The sequence below is a fragment of the Diceros bicornis genome, chromosome 7, assembly GCF_020826845.1.
Source record: "Diceros bicornis minor isolate mBicDic1 chromosome 7, mDicBic1.mat.cur, whole genome shotgun sequence".
Taxonomy (NCBI): Eukaryota; Metazoa; Chordata; class Mammalia; order Perissodactyla; family Rhinocerotidae; genus Diceros; species Diceros bicornis.
In genome coordinates, this window is record NC_080746.1 from 16046332 (window position 1) to 16065886 (window position 19555).

The 19555-nt window shown below is 37.0% G+C and overlaps 1 protein-coding gene across 2 annotated transcripts in view; it reads right to left on the bottom strand.

Moving 5' to 3' along the window:
• Nucleotides 1-818: 818 nt before the first annotated feature.
• Nucleotides 819-19555, bottom strand: part of TBCEL (tubulin folding cofactor E like) — a 71819-nt gene continuing 53082 nt past the window's right edge. For both annotated transcript variants that reach the window (XM_058544993.1, XM_058544994.1), the window contains one exon: nucleotides 819-1686. In XM_058544993.1, coding sequence (XP_058400976.1) covers nucleotides 1368-1686 — 319 coding nt within the window. In that variant the 3' untranslated portion in view covers nucleotides 819-1367. The remainder of the gene's footprint in view (nucleotides 1687-19555) is intronic.

Consider the following 19555-nt stretch of genomic DNA (forward strand, 5'->3'; position numbering starts at 1 on the left):
CTAACAAAGGAATAGAAGAACAAACAAAAAGATTTCAGAGTAGATAAGGAACTAGCTTTTAAAGAAAAGTGCTTTAAATATGCTTTTGTAAAAAATATGACTTGGAGGCAATTGTGAAGTTTTGACATTTATACTTTACTCATAGATTAGGCAGAGTTGTTCTTCTGTAGAGGCAATGGAATTGAGATGTAAAACAAAAAGAACTGTTCAATTATGACATCACAAAATCCCAGGGAAGAACTGGGAACCAAAGCTCTCTTTGATTAAAATTTCCCACTTTTAATGCAAAGTGCAAGAGCAAGGGCTTCAAATGATGACACAGGCAGGAAAGTCACAACACTCCTCTTCCCATATTCCACCCACTTTCCTCCCTCACACACACTGCAGATGGTTGATCAGCTAATTCTCAACTCTCCTGGCGTGTATATCTATTACTCCATTGGATTCTTCACAAAGTCAGGCCTCTGCTCCTAATAGTTTAAAGTAATGAAAAAGATAGATACAAGGAAATACATTCAATAAGCAAAAATAAAAGAACTCTAGAATCTGATATATTTCATGTTACGGAAGTAACAGTTGATATAATGTGTTAGGAACATTAAAATTGAGACAGTTACATACAAAGAGATCAGACTGCTCTGCCTGTGCTTCCAGAAGAACAGCCAGTTTTCCTGGAGTTTTAACTCTCCATCTACGCTTCTTCCAGATCCTAACAGAGTTATGCGTTCTGACTGAGTACCTGAGATCAGAATCAGGTTGAAAAATGCTTAAAACACTTTAATTTCAAAAGGGAGAAATGAAAAAAAAAATCACCCAAGTTGAGAAATAAGAAGTTAATTATGGACAGAATAAAACAATTAGGTAAACATGTGCTGACACAAATCAAACTGAAAAACTGAACCAAAAAAGGCAAGGAGGGAGAGGGAGGAACTGGGAGAGAGAAGTGCTGGCCCTTCCTGTAAAGTTCCTTGTTTTCTGATTTAAACTCTCTAAGATACCCTTCTGAGGGGAATATGCTGTTCGTGCTATCTTCACAAGTACCCTAAATGGTAATGATAACCAAGTGGTAGACAAATCCCGGTGAACACAGTAAGAAGTCGGTGATTTCTTAGTCATCATTCATGAGGGAGGGCACACGGACTGCAGATGTGGCCAATTCTGCTGGCTGAGCCGAAGAAATCTGTGGTAGAAAATACCAAAAACAGCCCCCTACCCATTCTAGGGGGAAAAATATACAAATCCCTCCCGAAACCTAAATAAAACAAAACAAAACAAAAACAACCTTCTCCCTCCTAAAGAAAACCACATTGGAAACAAATGCCCTGCAAGAAGTCTTTATGTGTGTGTTTTTACAAGGCTGGTAGAGGTTATTTTGTCTTGGATTCCACATAAATCTTATCTCCATCCCTAATGCCAAAAGAATGCAACGCCCGAGAGCTGTACTTCATTTCCTCTGGGCCAAAGGGCGCTTCGTGGTCAAAATAGTAGAGAAGCATGTTGCTTGTGGGTAATTGCACTAGAGTTTTTAATTGTTTCTTTAGTTCTGCAACAGTTTGGTCCAGACGAATGCTCATTTCTTCCACCTGATCGTTAAAGTGGACTTCTACTTTTGCACTGCTCTGGGGTCTTAGGTCCACTTCTGCCAAAGGCTCCAGTTTCCCATATTTTGTGATCAGTTCATGATACCTAGAAGAATAAAAAAAGTGTCAGCTTAGTCATTAGCACATGAACTATGGGCTTCTTCAGAATTATAGGTAAACTACACTGCTACTCTCAACATCTTTCTAATATCCTATTCTAAGATTATCTCTATCTATCTATCTATCTATCTATCTATCTATCTATCTATCTATCCGATGACTATTGTGGAATCTGTGATCTGCTATGGTTGCGCTTTTGAGGCAATAGTAAAACAATGTCCTTGTGGATAAGGGAAGAGTTTCTCCTAAAGATGGTCACCATGCCTGCTGTTAATCATTATGTAAGAATAGGTTTAGAGAGGAAAAGAGAACCTAGAAAAGTAGACACTGCAAAGTTATAGAGATAAGTCTAACTGCTCTGTAGAACTTGCTTTCATTTTTTTTTTTTTTGGTGAGGAAGATTGGCCCTGAGCTAACATCTGTTGCCAGTCTTCCTCTTTTTTTTTTTTTTTTTGGCTTGAGCAAGATTAGCCCTGAGCTAACATCTGTGACATTCTTCCTCTATTTTATATGTGGGACGCTGCCACAGCATGGCTTGATGAGCAGTCTATAGGTCTGCGCCAGGAATCCAAACCCATGAACCCTGGGCCGCCGAAGTGGAGTGCACGAACCCAACCACTATGCCACCAGGCTGACTCCAGAACTTGCTTTCGTGGATGTCAACATCAAGAAGGGCAGATATCTACGCACATGTTCCTTGGCAATAAATGGGAATATGGAAGTAGGCAAGCAGTTTCTGACTCCTGGAGGAGCCATAACTTACAAATAAAAACTAGTGTTTGCTAGCTGTTACTCCAGCTTTTTCAGTGATGCCTTGTTTGAGTGTTCCAGCCTAGTCTCATCGGCTGTAATACAAAGACTTTGTGGAAGAGTCAAGAATACATTCTTGTAAAAAAGTGGTAAATGAGGGATACAAGTTCCTTGATCAAAGCAAGAATAAAGAGCAAAAGACGTCAAGAGGGGAGTGAATCAGAGGCGAGACTAGGGCCCGCAAGGTCAAGATCCCCATATGGAAAGTCTTGTCTCCACTGCCAGCCTGGAAGGATCTAGGTCTGATTTTACTGAGGAAGCTCAGCAGTTTCATACAAACCAGAGAGGGAAAAGTGCTAAAGAGATTGGATATTAGCTTTATTAGACACATCGAGGTTAATTCAGGATCAGAATACAGTGGTCACATAAGATTATTCCCCCACCTCCCTTACCCTACTTTTGGCTTCAATTCATTCAATCAATTGCCATGTCCCACTAATTCCATTGCTAAATATTTCATGAATCTATCTGCATCTCTCTTGCCCACTTGCCTTGTAAATTCAAGCCACTATCATTAATAACCTGGATTGCTACAGCTTTCTATGGATGCACAAGCTGGAAGAGCTGCCTCAGTATCTCTTCCAACCTCCTCCTGGAATGCCTTCCTGTACTGCAAAGACTAGAATGCTGAAAACTACATTTCCCACACTCTTTTGCAGGTGAAGTTTAGCTTCTATCAATCACATTCAACGGCCATGGGGAGAGATACGGTGGATCTAGGAGACATGGTGTGGGAATAGTTTGGGTGGAGGCTTCCTAATTACCAATTGCAATTCAAGCAGTGTGTTCCTGGAGTCAACACCTCTGGCAGCAGCTTGCTGATCTCCAGACCACAGTTAAGGGGGTTGTGACCCAGCACCAGGGACAGCAGCTTCCTGAGTCTCCCCTTTTCTGATTCTAGCAAAGGTACCAGCGCTCTTGGTGGGCCAGTTCTGTGGTATCGTTCTAGAGGCAATCCTAGGGAAGCAGCCCTTCCAAAGATTTTGTAAGTATCTTACCCCCTGTATTAAATCACTTTCTTCTTAAAATAGCTAGCATGGCTTCTGTTATCTATAACCGAATCCCAATGATACATACTTCAAATGATTTCCCATGATTTCAGGATGGCCCCACACTGATCCTTGTCTATATTACAGCCAGCATGATTGTTATAAGACACAAATTTGACCATATCACTCCTCTACTTAAAATCACACAAGACCCATCAGAATAAAGCCCCAAATCTTTAACATGATTGTGGTAGGCAGAATTTTGGCCCCCATGATCTTTGTCCCCTGGTGTTATTCTCAAGATTATATTATGTTATATGGCACAGATAACCTTAAAATAGAGAGATTAACTGGATGGGCCTAATCTAATCGTACGAGTCCTTAAAAGCAGAGAAGTTTCTCCAGCTAGCAGAAGAAGAGGAAGTCAGAGAGATTCCAAGCATGAGAAGGACTTGATGTATCATTGCTGGCTTGAAGATGAAGGGGGCCACATGGAAAGCATGAGAAGGAACAGAATTCTGCCACCATCCTGAATGAGTCTGCAAGGTGATTCTTCTCCAGAGCCTCCAATAAGGAATGCAGTCCTGCTGACCCCCTGATTTTGGCCTTGTGAGACCCTGAGCAGAGAACCCAGTTGACCCACACTGCGCCCACACTTGTGACCCACAGAAACTGTGACATAATAAGTAGGTATCGTTTTAAGCCACTAAGTTTATGGTAATTTGTTGCAGCAGCAATAGAAAACTAATACAATGACTATAAAGGCCCTTCATGAACTGGTTCCTTCATAACTTTCCAACTTTATTTTGTGCCATCAACATTACTACTTTCTGAATCTGCCTTTCCACTTGTTTAAATCTTAAAATCAATGTTTATTTATTAATTTGCAGGTAAGGCCAGCAGACTTTTATACATGGATAAAAGTTTGGATATGGCCTATAACAGATGTTCACTCTTTATTCTATAAAAATGAAGAAAAAGTATTAGAGTTGTGACTCACTACACACACTGAATATGTTCCCCTAAAAATTACATAAATAAAAACAATGATTTCAAGATAATATGTTTACTCCCAATTATCTTATTTTGGATTATCTTTAAGCAGGGAAAATCAGTACATATAAGAAATCATGATTTTACAAAATGCCCAGGAAATTTTAGAAACCAATTTCTTCCTAGTCTTCAGCTTAGATATTTTATTCATTATTCAAAAGTCCACCCAAATTGAACTGTATCTGCATACTCTGTATTATCTGAGCTTTTCTTCACATCAGCTCCAACGCTATAATCTTAAGAGGTAAATGGTTTTTTCTTCCCAGAGCCATAGTCTTAAGAGGAGAATGGTTTCTGATGACTAAGTATTCTTCAAAACTAATGATCCCAACTTCTATTCTACCAGTTAGTACTTCTATCTGATTATTAAAAAGTATTTAATGTTTATAAGTCTCACTCCTGAAGTGGGCAAAATGCTATAAACCTACTTTGGAAGATATTATTGACAAGGATGTATTGCAATAATCAAATGTTAAAAATGTAATTTATACTGTTTTTGTGTTCAGAAGTTGAAAATGTGAGCACCATTCCCCCATGACCTTCTAATAGAAAATAACCAATCACAAGAGAAACAAAATTTACTACACACAGCATAAAGGCCAGCAAGACCACATGGGCAACTGAGAATGATAAACAGAAACCAAATGCTAGCTGCAACCTTGTGAAGAACACTTTGTTAGTGCTGTCAAGTCGATTCCAACTCCTAGCGATCCTGTGCACAGCAGAGCAGAACCCTGCCTGGTCTTTTTGTGCCAGCCTCTCATCTACTGGTGCTATATCAGGCAATGCTCTGCTATTAATCATAGGGTTTTCATGGCCAATTTTTTCAGAAGTGGGAGGGCAGGTCCTTCTTCCTAGTCTATCTTAGTCTGGAAGCTCCACTGAAACCTGTCCACCATGGCTGACCCTGCTGGTATTTGACATACTGGTGGCATAGCGTTTCAGCATCATAGCAACACGTAACTGCCACAGTATGACAAGTGACACATGGATGATGTGGTTCCCTGACTGGAAAATGAACTCAGGTCGTGGCAGTGAGAGCGCCGAATCTTAACCACTAGACTACCAGGGCTGGCCGTGAAAAACACTACCCACAGGCAAACTGGCATTGTGCTTTTTTTTTTCTTTCCTGGCATTGTACTTTTTTTGCTTCCTATTAAATAACCCCCCCCCCCCCCCGAGAGAAAAGCTGCTTTCAGCTTTCAACATTAAGGGTCTTTGAATCATGAGCAGTTAAAAATCAGGCTACTGGTAAAGTGGGGTGGAAGGTGGCACTAACAAAGAGGGGAATGAAGAATGAAGCCATCCTTAGCAGAGCTGGGGTAGCTCCACTCTCAATGCACATAAGCAAACCTTCACACACTAGGGCTCCCTGCTCCATGGCACCCCTGTCTAACGTGACAGAATCATGAGCAGATTTTAGCATGATGGTCAGGCTGAGAGGGGTATGCTCCTTTCTCCTTATTGCCTATTTTCACTCTTGATTCCTAAGATACCTGGGAGCACTTTCTCAATAACAATTCAGTCACAGGTCTATAATTCTAGAATGAATGAAGACTTGGTACACTACTTGAAAAAGACTGCAGGTTCCTACCGTAAACCTTAGTGTGAGGGTGAATTTACAATAAAAACTAAAACCAAAAGATGGGTAGAGAAAAAAGGTGAACTGATTCTCAGCTCTGAGTAGCCTTATAAACTATCTTAACTAAATAATACAAGCATTCAATATTTTACATAATTTTCAGGAAATTGCAAAACTAAAGTTGGCTTAGAACCAGGGGCTTTTAGGTGGCAGAAAGCTTCCACATTTGGACCTCATGTCTCCAAATCCATAAAAGCATCAGCTCACAATCTCAAGGAGAATCCTAGAGAAAAATGATGGGATTTACATTTTATGCAGGTGCCTATACCACAATGGGATTCCTAGAGCTGATCTATCCATCCCTTACAACTGCCTAGAGGTGTGCTCACAGGTGGCCTATGTGGTAGTCTTGAGCTAACAATTATGTTAATCTATTGTTCCTCAAATGCAGACTCATATTGAAGCAACTGGAGTCTTTATTCTAAATGAAGCTATCTTTCTCCAAAATTAACCCCTAGTACATACATTTCTCTTTAAGAAATACAACAAATAAAACATGAAAAATCTCAGATGGTTCACTTGGTTGAACCAAATCATTGAAGTATAACTAGAAGAAAAAACATTCATTTAGTTTACTTTGTTTCCCAAGGCATTATGAAGGATTCAAAAATACACTCCAAACATCTGATTGATGTTATTTAATCTCTCTTGCTATAGTTTTCTTTCTCTCATTTTGATAGGGTATCATATTATGGCATATCAAAGAAATCTCCTTAACATTCTACAACTAGGATTTTACACTCTACTGAAGCAGTCTTCTCAAGGTCACCAATATCCTATTTATTAAAACAAATAAACATCACATTTTAGAGGCAGAAAGGACTCTAGAGATAATCTATTACATATTTTACAGATATAGTAACTGAGGGCCAGTTTGTTAGCCCAAAGTCTAAGAGCTAGTGAACAGAAGGGTGGAAATTAGAACTCAGGTCTTGTTCTCAGACCACCATTCTTTCTTAATTCTCATCATCTTAATGGTTTGCTGCAATACCGTTCTAGAAATTTTCTTCTCCTTTCTACAATTCAAATGCCCCCTTGCAATCTGTCCTTATGGGTTCTTATTCCTCTTTTTACCATCTACACTTGGATAGTCCTCAAAATTTACTCCTAGATTCTCTTCCCTTTTCTCTTTACAATCTTCCATCACAGATCTCATTCTCTTACTTAGCTTAAAGCATAGATATTCCCCACTTGTTTTCCTCAAGCTTCTGTATTTCACCTACCTCCAGAACTATTTATTCTCATCTTTCACACATAGCAAAATATCATGAAATGAACTTAGTATTTTCCACATAGTTTTTCATCAAGGCTTAACTCATAGAATTTTGTTTCAACTCACTATTTCTTAAATTCAAGTCCTGTTAAAATTACCTAGTGAATGGATAAATAGGATGTGACCTATTCATATAATAGAACACCATGCAGCAGTTAAAAGAATGATTTTGATCTACATTTATCAATATGATTAGGACTTTTGATCAAAATGGCTCCATAAATTCACATTTTAATGCACTTCTGCTCCAAACATAGAGTAAAATGGATAAAATATGAAAGGTTGAATTCCAAGAAGACATAGCTCAGGCTCAAAAATAATAGACATCTCCATGGCCCAGAAATTCAACAGAAATACGACGTATACAACTTAAACCACAGGACCACTGGACTCCAAATCCAAAGCAGGCAGTAGCAGTCAGGAATTAAGGTCTTGTGAGGCAAAGGAGATTAAAAGTACTCCATGGGAGAGAGGGGAACTGGAGCCAGTTTCACTCCTTGAAGTGGAGGTAAGGTTGGGGTGACGTGAGGCTGGGCATGAAATAAGAATGCAAAAGAACGGCTGCAGATCCACTGTCTAGGGCTACCTCTTTAAAGCAATGGGTCTAGGTTAAAGAAGTAAAAATATAGCTCCACCACCAGCAATTAAATCAAATCACCTGCAACCTAGGTGACTAGATCCACACCAGCTCTAATTACTGTGGGACGGGTTCTCCAAAATACATTATAAGAGCTGGTTGGGGACCAGGAGGGCGGGGAGCTAGTTAGAGACAACTGCAAAACCATTAGACAGGGAGAGGTGAGCTCAAACAGGAACACATTACAATCCTCAATGTGGATGTATCTAACAACAGAGCTTCAAGATAATGAAGCAAAAACTGAAAGTAAAAATAGACAAATCCACAATTACAGTTGGAGACTTCAAAACTGCTTTTTCAGTAATTGATAGAATAAGCAGAGAGAAAATTTTTAACAATATAAAAGACGTGACCCACCCTAAAAACTTGACCTGACATTTATAAAACACACGTCCCAACAACATCAAAATACACATTTTTTTTCTAGTGCATATGGAATACTGAACAAGCCAGACCATATTCTAGGCCAAAAACACCTCAATAGGTTTAAAATAATTAAAATAATACAATATGTTCTCTGACTATAATGAAATTAAACTAAAAATCATTAACAGAAAGATAACTGGAAAATCTCCAAGTACTGGGAAAAAACACAACACGCGTAAATAATTCCTGGATCAAAGAGGAAGTCACAAGGGAAAGTAGAAAATTTTCTGAATTCAATGAAAATAAAAATACAATATATAAAAAATTACAGAATGTAGCTAAAACAGTGCTTAGAGGGAAATTTATAGAATTAAATGTTTATAAGAGAAAAGAAGAAAGGTCTCAAATCAATGATATAAGCTTCTACCCTAAGAAACTAGAAAAAGATGAGCAAATTAAACCCAAAGCAAAGAGAAGGAGGGAACTAATAAAGATATGAACAGAAATCAGCGAAATAGAATGCAGGAAAACAATAGAAAACCCATGAAATCTGAAGCTCGCTCTTAAGGTTAGTAAATTTGAGAAACCTCTAGCCAGACTGATCAAGAAAAGAAGATACCAACATCAGGACTAAATGAGGGAAGATCATTACAGACCCTACAGATATTAAAGGTTTATAATAAGTGAATATTATGAACAACTTTATGCTCATAAATTCAATAACTAAGACGAAATGGATAAATTCCCTCAAAGACACAAATTACCAAAGCTCATTCCAGAAGGAACAGATAATTTGAATCAAGTTATATCTATTAAATAAATTTAATCACAGTTAAAACCTCCAGCAAAGAAAACATCAAGCACAGATGGCTTCACTGATAAATTCTACAAAATATCTAAGAAAGAAATAAATAATATGAATTCTACACAAACTTTTATAGAAAAGAGAAGGGACAGAATACTCACAAACACATTTTATGAGGCCAGAACTATCCTAATGTTAAAACAAGACAAAGACATTACAAGAAAATAAAATTACAAATCAATATCCCTCATGAACATATACGCAAAAATCCTCAACCAAATATTAGCAAATGAAATCCACTAACATACAAAGAAGATAATACATTATAACCAAGTGAGATTCATCCTGAGAATTTAAGTCTGGTTAAACAGTAAAAACATCAGTCAATATAATTCACTATATTGACAGGGTAAATAAGAAAAACTGTATGAATTTCTCAAGAGATGCAGGAAAAAGAAAGAGAAAAAAAAGAAAAAGAAGTATAAGTCATATAGATTGGAAAAGAAGACTACACTGTGCTTCATCATAGACAATATGATTGTCTACAAGGAAGCTACAAAAGAACTACTAGAACTAATAAGTTTAGCAAGGTTGCAGAATACAAGCTCAGTATACAAAAATCAACTGTATTTCTATACCTAGCAATGAACAATTGAAAATTGAAATAAAAAAAACAGTAGGGGGCCAGCCCAGTGGCGCAAGCAGTTAGGTGCATGCGCTCCCCTGCGGCGGCCCAGGGTCCGCCGGTTCAGATCCCGGGCGTGCACCAACACACTGCTTGTTAGGGCATGCTGTGGCGGCGTCCCATATAAAGTAGAGGAAGACGGGCATGGATGTTAGCCTAGGGCCAGTCTTCCTCAGCAAAAAAGAGGAGGATTGGCATTGGATGTTAGCTCAGGGCTGGTCTTCCCCACAAAAAAAAAAAAGAAAAAAAAACAGTACTATTTTGAACAAGACTAAGACACATGAAATCCTTAAGTAAAAATAGAACAAAATATGTGCAGGATCTGTATACCGAAAAATACAAAACACCAATTTCCAAAAGAAATCAAAAAAGACTTAAATAAATGGAGAGATATGCTGGTTCATGGACAGGAAGACTCAATATTATTAAGATGTCAGTTCTACTCAAATTATTCTACAGATTTAACACAACCCCAATCAAAATCCCAAGAGAATTGTTTTTCTAGAATTCAACAAGCTTTTCCCAATATTTATATGTAAAGGCAAAGGAACCTGAACAGCCAAAATAACTGAAAAAGAAGACAAAAGTTGGAGGACCCACACTACCTGAATTTCAAGACTTACTATAAAGCTACACTAATCAAGACAGTGTGATATTGGCAAAAGGATAGACACATAGATCAACAGAAAAGAACAAAGAATCAAAAAGTAGAGAGTCTACCTAGATGGTTAACTGATCTTCAACAAAGGTGTAAAATCAATTCAATAGAAAAAGGATAGTTTTAGCAATAAATACTGCTAGGACAACCAATACCCATATGCCAAAATTAAAACAAAAAACTTAATCCATATCCTACACCATATACAAAAATTAACTCAAATTAATCATAAGCTTAAATGTAAAACCTAAAACCATAAAATGTCTAGAAAACATGTAAGAAAATCTCTGTGATCCTGGGTTGGTCAAAGATTTCTTAGATATGACACCAAAAGCACGATCCATAAAAGAAAAAAAGGAGTAAGTTAAATGTCATCAAAATCTAAAGCTTCTGCTATTTGAAAGAAACTGTTAAAAGAATGAAATGACAAGCCAGACTGAGAGAAAATATTTACAAAGCACAAATCCAGTAAGGGACATATATCTGGAATATATAAAGAATTCTCAAAATTCAATAGTAAGAGTACAAATAACCCAGTACAAAAGTGGGCAAAAGATTTCAACAGACACTTCACCAAAGAAGGTATCTGGATAGCAAATAAGCTTATGAGAAGATGCTCAACATCATTAGTCATTAGAGAAATGCAAATTAAAAGTACGAGATACCACTATATATCTATCAGAATGGCTAAAATTAAAGACAGAAACAAAAAAACTAAAAATACCAAGTGGTGATGAGGATGTGAAGCAACAGGAACTCCCACATGTTGCTGGTGGGAAAGCAAAATGGTTACACACACTTTGGAAAACAGGTTGGCAAATTAAACGTATACTTCCTATATGACTTAGCAATTCCACTTCTAGGTATTTACCCAGGAGAAATAAGAACTTATATTCACACAGAAACCTGTAGGTGACTATTTATCACAGCTTTCTTAATAAATTGCCCCTCCCTCCCCCCAAAAGAAAGAAAACAACCCAAATGTACTTCAGCTGATGAATGGCTAAATAAATTGTGTTACATCTATATAAAAGAATACCACTAAGCACTAAAAACAATCTCACTAGTGATACACTCAAGGTAGATGACTCTCAAATGCATTATGGTAAGTAAAAGAAACCATACTCAAAAGGCTGCTTACATCTCCTTTCAGATAGAACTACTAGACAGAAAATCAGCAAGAACAGAGAAGATCTGAATAAAACAATCAATCAACAGTATCTAATTGACACATATAGAACATTTCACCCAACAACAGCAGAATACACATTTTTTTGAAGCAACCATGGAACAATCACCAAGATAGGTCATAAAACAAACTTCAACAAACTTAAAAGAAATGATATTAACAGGCTATGATCTCTGACCATAATGGAATCAAAGTAGAAATCACTAACAGAAAGATAACAGGAAAATTCCTAAATACTTGGAAATTAAACTTCTAAATAATCCATAGGTCAAACAGAAAGACTCAAATGAAACAATAATTTGTTAAAACATAGAAGTGAATGAAAATTAAAATATAATATATTAGGGGCCAGCCTGGTGGCACAGTGGTTAAGTTCATGCTCTCTGCTTTGGCAGCCCAGGGTTCGCAGGTTCGGATCCAGGGCATGGACCTACGCACCCCTTAGCGAGTCATGCTGTGGCAGGCATCCCACATACAAAGTAGAGGAAGATGGGCAAGGATGTTAGCCTAGGGCCAATCTTCCTCAGCAAAAAGAGGAGGACTGGCAACAGATGTTAGCTCAGAGCTAATCTTCCTCACCGAAAAGTAAATAAATAAAATAACATATTAAAATATGTGGGATGCCAGCAGTGCGGAGAGTGAAATTTATAGCACTAAATGTTTATTAGGAAAGGTGTCAAATCAATAATCTACATTCCTATCTCAATAATTAGAAAAAGAAGAGCAAATCAAGAAAAAGGAAGAAAATAATAAAGACAGCAGAAATCAATGGTATTTTTTTTAAAAAAGGAAAACAACACTGAAAACTACAAAACATCGCTGAAGGAAATTAAAGAAGACACAAATAAATGGGAAAGACATTCCATGTTCATGGATTAGAATACTTAATATTAAGACATCTATACTACTCAAAGCAATCTATGGATTCAATGCAATCTCCATCAAAATCCTAATAGAATTTTTTTTGCAGAAATAGGAAAAATCATCCTCAAATTCATATGGAATCTCAAAAGATCCTGAATAGCCAAAACAATTTTGAAAAAGAAGAAGAATGTTGGAAGACTCACACTCCCTTAATTCAAAACATATTACAAAGCTACAGTAATTAAAATAGCGTGGTACTGGCATAAAGACAGACATGTAGATCAATGGAATAGACTAGAAAGGCCAGAAACAAAATCTCATGTATATGGGCAATGATCTTTGATAAAGGTGCTAAGAACATTTAATAAGGAAAGGACAGTTTCTTCAACAAATGGTGTTGAGAAAACTGGATATCCACATGTAAAAAAATGAAGGTGGATCCTTATCTTACACCATATACAAAAATTGACTAAAATAAATTAAAGACTTAAATATAAGACCCAAAACTATAAAACTTCTAGAAGAAAACATAGGGGAAAAGCTCATGATGTTTGATTTGGCAATTATTTCTTGGATATTACATCAAAAGCACAGGCAACAAAACCAAAAACAGAGAAATAGGACTACATCAAACTTAAAAACTTTTGTGCATCAAAGGATAAAATGAATAGAGCAAAACGGTAACCTACAGAATAGGAGAAAATATTTGTAAATCATATATCTGATAATGAGTTAATATCCAGAATATATTAAAAAATCCTACAGCTCAACAACAAAAAATCAAAAAGCCAGATTTAAAAATGGGCAAAGGACTTGAATAGACATTTCTCTAAAGATGACATACAAATGGCCAGCAAGCATATGAAAAGATGTTCAACATCCCTAATCATCAAAGAAATACAAATGAAAATCACAATGAGATACCATTAGGATGGCTACTATCAGAAAAACACAAAATAAGTGTTGGTTGGTGGAAAAATGAGAACACTTGTGCACTGTTGGCGTGAGTGTAAAATGATGTAACAGCTATGGAAAACAGTATGGAGGTTCTTTAAAATTTAAAAATAGAATTACCATATGATCCAGTAATCGCACTTCTGGGATTCAAAAGAATTGAAAAACCGGGTCTTGGAGAGAGATCTGCATACCCATGTTCATAGCAGCACTATTCATAATAGCTAAGAGGTGAAAGCAACCCAAATGTCTATTGATGAATGAATGAACAAACAAAATGTGGTATATACATACAATAGAACATTATCCAGCCTTAAAAAGGAAGGAAATCCTGTCACATGCTACAACATGAATGAATCTTGAAGACATTATGCTAAATGAAATACAGCCAGTCACAAAAAGACAAATACTGTATGATTCCATCTATATAAGGTATCTAGACTAGTCATAAATTCATAGAGACAGAAAGTAGAATGATGGTTGCCAGGGGGGTGCAAGGGGCTGGAAGTAGGGGGTAATGAGAAGTTGATGTTTAATGGATATAGAGTTTCAGTTTTGCAAGATAAAAAATGTTCTGGAGATCTGCTGCACAACAATGTGAATGTACTTACCACTACTGAACTATACACTTAAAAATGGTTAAGATGGTAAATTTTATGTGTATTTTACTACAATTAAAATTTTTAAATGATAAAAAAGGGGAATTAACACCAATTTTACACAATCTTTTCCAGAAAAGAGAAGAGAAGGGAACACTTACCAACTCATTTTATGAAGGGAGTGTTACCCTGATACCAAAAGCACATAAAATACAGTTAAGGAAAAAAAAGAATACTACATACTAAGATCTCTCATGACCTTAAACTCAAAAATCCTCAACAAAATTTTTAGCAAACTAAATCCAACAATGTATAGAAGAAATACACACTATGACCAAGTTGAATTTATTCTAGATATGCAAGGCTGGTTCAACATTTGACAATCAATCAATATAGCTCCCATATGAACAAGCTAAAGAAGAAAAATCATATTGTATTAATTGACAAGAAAAAGCATTTAAAAAAATATGATATGCATTTATGATAAAAACTCTAGCACATTAGAAATGGAGGGGGATTACTTCAATTTGATAAAGACCATCTATAAAAAATCTATAGTTAACATTATACTTAGTGGTAAAAGACTGAATGCTTTTCCCTAAGATTGGGAGAAAAGCAAGGAAATGCACTCTTACTACTCTTATACAACATAGTACTGGAAGTTCTAGCCATTGTAATAAGGTAAGAAAAATAAATACAGTCATACAAATTAGAAAGACAGAAATAAAATTTTTCGTATTTGCAAATGACATGAAATACTTAGGTGTAAACTTAACAAAATATATATAAGATTTGTATGTTGAAAATTACAAAATGCTGATGACAGAAATCAAAGACAGCCTAAATAAATGAAGGGATATACTGTCTTCATGCATTGAAGATCCAATATAGTTAATATGTCAATCTTCCCCAAACTTATCTCTAGGTTTAATAAAATTCCCATGAAAATCCCAGCAAGACTTTTTGTAGACAGAGATACACTTGGTCTAAAATTTGTATAGAAAGGCAAATCCCTAGAATAGTTAAAATAATCTTGAAGAATAAAGTGGGAAGAATCATTCTAGGTGATATTAAAGCTTATTATATAGCTACAGTAATCAAGACAGTGTGGTACTGGTAAAGCAAGAGACACATAGATCAATGGAACAGAATAGAAACCCAGAAACATATCCACACAAATACACTCTCTTGATTTTTTAAAAAGTTGCAAAAGCAATGCAATGAGGGAAGATAGTCTTTTCAACAAATGGTGCTAGAGCAATTCAACCATAGGTGAAAAAACTAAACCTCAACCTAAACCTCTCACTTTGCACAAAAGTTAACCCAAAATGGATTATGGACTTAAATGTACAATGTAAAACTATAAAACTTTTAGGAAAAAAATAAGAAAATTTTCAATATCTATGGTTAGGCAAAGAGTTCTTGACACTAAAGCACAATTCATAAAAGGAAAAATTGATAAATTGGACCTCACCAATATTAAAAATTTTAGTGCTATAAAAGCTCATGTAAAAAGAATGAAAAGACAAGCTACATACCAACAGAAAACATTTGTAAACCACATATAAAGGGCTCTCAACAATAAAGAAACAAACAATCCAATCAAAAATGGGCAAAAACCATGAAGAGGAGAGTGATGTCAGCAACATGGCAGAGTGAGCTGCTCCCTTTGTCTCTCTCCCTCTGAATTACAATGAAACGGACATTCATTGACCAATGGAGGATACCTACACAGCACAAGAGGATGCCTGAGAGACCCACAGTTATACATTTGAAGATGGATGGACTGGGTCCCCAGAAAGCAGCGGAGATAGGTGAGTGCTCCCCTACCCCTCCTTGGCAACAGTGAGCCAGGTTGCAGGTCTTCACACAGTGGCCAGTACTACATTAAGAGGAGGTGGGACAGGCCAGACTGCAGGTGAATGCTATCCCGTCCCACAGGAGCGCACATTGTACTACAGTGGCCCCGCCAGTGGGAACGCGCCCCAGCACGACTGTAAGAAGAGGAGGCAGCAGCCCTGTGTGCACACACGAACGCTATCCCAGCCTGCAGGAGTGCCCACCATGCTGCTGTGGCCCCACCAGTGGGAACACAACTCGGCACAACTGTAAGAAGAGGCAGTGGCAGCCCTATACATGCACACAAATACTATCCCAGCCTGCAAGATTGCCCACTGTGGCACCACGGCCCCGCCAGTGGGAACACGCCCCCGCACAACTTAAGAGGAGGCGGCTGTAGTTCTATGAGTGCACACGAACGCTATCCAGCCCTGCGGGAGCACCCACCATGCCACTGCAGTGCCAAGGAGTGGCCTCGGCTCGGACCTCATGAAGAAGCCCCACCAAGCACAGTGGCTGGTGCAATCATAAGTGGAGGCGGTAGCAGCCCAGTGCGCGTGTGAACGCTATCCTGCCTGTGGGATTGCCCACTGCACCTGCACAACTTCCAGCAGGTGGGGTGGGATCAGAAACACAGTCCCTGCTTCCCCTCAGTGATAGCAGGTGGAATTTGTGACCTGATACTACCACAAATGTGCTGCAAAGGATTAGTTCATCGAACACCATGAAAAACTACAGTAACAATTCAGAGCAGAAGGAAAATGACAAGTCTGCAGAGACCAATCCTGAAGTCACAGAAATTTACAATATAAATGACAGAGAATTCAAAATAGCTGTCATAAAGAAACTCAATGAGTTACAAGAAAACTCAGAATTCAATGAGCTCAGGAATAAAATTAATGAGCAGAAGGAATACTTCACCACAGAGATTGAAACTATAAAAAAAAAAAACCAAATTATGGATATGAAGAACACAATTAATGAGATAAAAAATGTAGAATCCTTAAAAAATAGAGCTGACATTATGCAAGACAGAATTAGTGATTTAGAGGATATAAATGCTTCAGGTGGAGGAGGAGAGAGAACTAAGAGTTTAAAAAAATGAAGGAATTCTTCAAGAAATATCTGACTCAATTAGTAAAAGCAACAGAAAGATTATAGGTATTCCAGAGGAAGAAGAGAAGGAGAAAGGAGCAGAGAGCTTGTTCAAAGAAATAATAGCTGAGAACTGCCCAAATCTGGGGAAGGAACCAGACTTACAAATACATGAAGCCAATAGAACTCCTGATTACATCAATACAAAAGACCTTCCCCAAGGCATAGAATAGTAAAACTGGCAAAAGTCAATGACAAAGAAAAAATATTAGGGGCAGCAAGGCAGAAGAATATAATCTACAAAGGAACCTCTATTAGGCTTGCAGCAGATTTCTTGGCAGAAACCTTACAGACTAGGAGAGAATGGAATGATATATTCAAAATACTGAAAGACAAAAACTTTCAGCCAAGAATTACTCTATCCAGCAAAAATATCCTTCAGATATGATGGAGAAATAAAAGCTTTCCCAGATAAACAAAGCTGAGGGAGTTCATTGCCACTAGACCTCCCTTACAAGAAATGATAAAGGAAGCCCTCATACCTGAAATAAAAAGGCAAAGGTCTACAAAGCTTTGAGTAAGGAGATAAATTGATAGACAAAATCAGAAAACTGTAGCTCTGTATCAGAACAGGTTAGCAAACAATTATAACATAAAAGAAAAAGGGAAAGAAAGCATCAAAAACAGCTATAAACACTTCAATTTAGTCACAAACTCACAACACAAAACAGAATAATTTCTGACAACAATAACTCAGAAGGGGAAGAGGAAGGGAATGGAAGCTACTTAGGCTAATGGAAATAAAAGGCCATCAGAAAATGTACTATCTCATCTATGAGATGTTTTATACAAACCTCAAGGTAACCACTAAACAAAAAATCAGAGCAGAGCCACAAGTAATAAATAAAGAGAAAACTGAGAAAACCACCATAGAAAACCACCAAACTGAAATGTCAGACAGAAATACAAGGGAAGAGAAACAATGGAAATATAGGACAACCAGAAAACAAGAGAAAAAATAGCAGTTTTAAGCCCTCATATATCAATAATCAGTCTAAATATAAATGTATTCAATTCTCCAATCAAAAGACACAGAGTAGCTGGATGGATTAAGAAACAGACTCAACAATATGCTGCCTCCAGGAAACACATCTCATTTCTAAAGACAAACATAGGCACAGAATGAAGGGATGGAAGCCGATACTCCAAGCAAATGGCAAACAAAAGAAAGCAGATGTTGCCATACTTAGACAAAGCAGATTTCAAATAAAAAAGACAATGAGAGGCAAACACTTATGAATATATATTCACCTTACACAGGAGCACCAAAACATATAAAGCAACAATTAACAGACCTAAAGGGAGAAACTAACAGCAACACAATAACAGTAGGGGACCTTCACACCCCACTTACATCAGTGGATAGATCATCCAGACAGAAAGTCAACAAGGAAATACACTTGATCAGATGGATTTAATAGATACATACAGAACATTCCACCCCCAAACAGCAGAATACACATTCTTCTCAAGCGCACATGGAACATTCTCAAAGACAGACCATATATTGGGAAACAAAGCAAGCCTCAATAAATTTAAGAAGACTGAAATCATAACAAGCATCTTCTCCAATCACAATGCTATGAAACTAGAAAGCAACTACAAGAAAAAAGCTGGGAAAGTCATAAATATGTGGAGACTAAACAACATGCTACTGAACAACTATTGGATCAATGAAGAAATAAAAGGAGAAATTAAAAAATACCTAGAGACGAATGAAAATGAAAATACAACATACCACCTCTTATAGGAGGCAGCAAAAGTGGTTATAAGAGGGAAATTCATAGCAATACAGGCCCACCTCAACAAACAAGAAAAATCTCAAATAAGTAAACTACTCCTAAGAAAACTAGAAAAAGAAGAACAAACAAAGCTCAAAGTCACCAGAAGGAGGGAAATAATAAAAATCAGAGCAGAAAGAAATGAAATACAGACTAAAAAAAGAGTAGAGAGGATCAATGAAACTAAAAGTTGGTTCTTTGAGAAGATAAACAAAATTGACAAACCCTTAGCCAGACTCACTATGAAAAAAGAGAGAAGACTCAAATAAATGAAATTAGAAATGAAAGAGGAGAAATTACAATGGACACCACAGAAATACAAAGGATTATTAGAGAATACCATGAAAAACTATATGCTCACAAATTGGATAACCTAGAAGAAATGGATAAATTCTTAGACTCATACAACCTCCCAAAACTGAATCAAGAAGATATAAAGAATCTGAATAGACCAATCACAAGCAAAGAGATTAAAATGTTAATCAAAAACCTCCTAAAAACAAAAGTCTAGGACCAGATGGCTTCTCTGGAGAATTCTACCAAACATTCAAAGAAG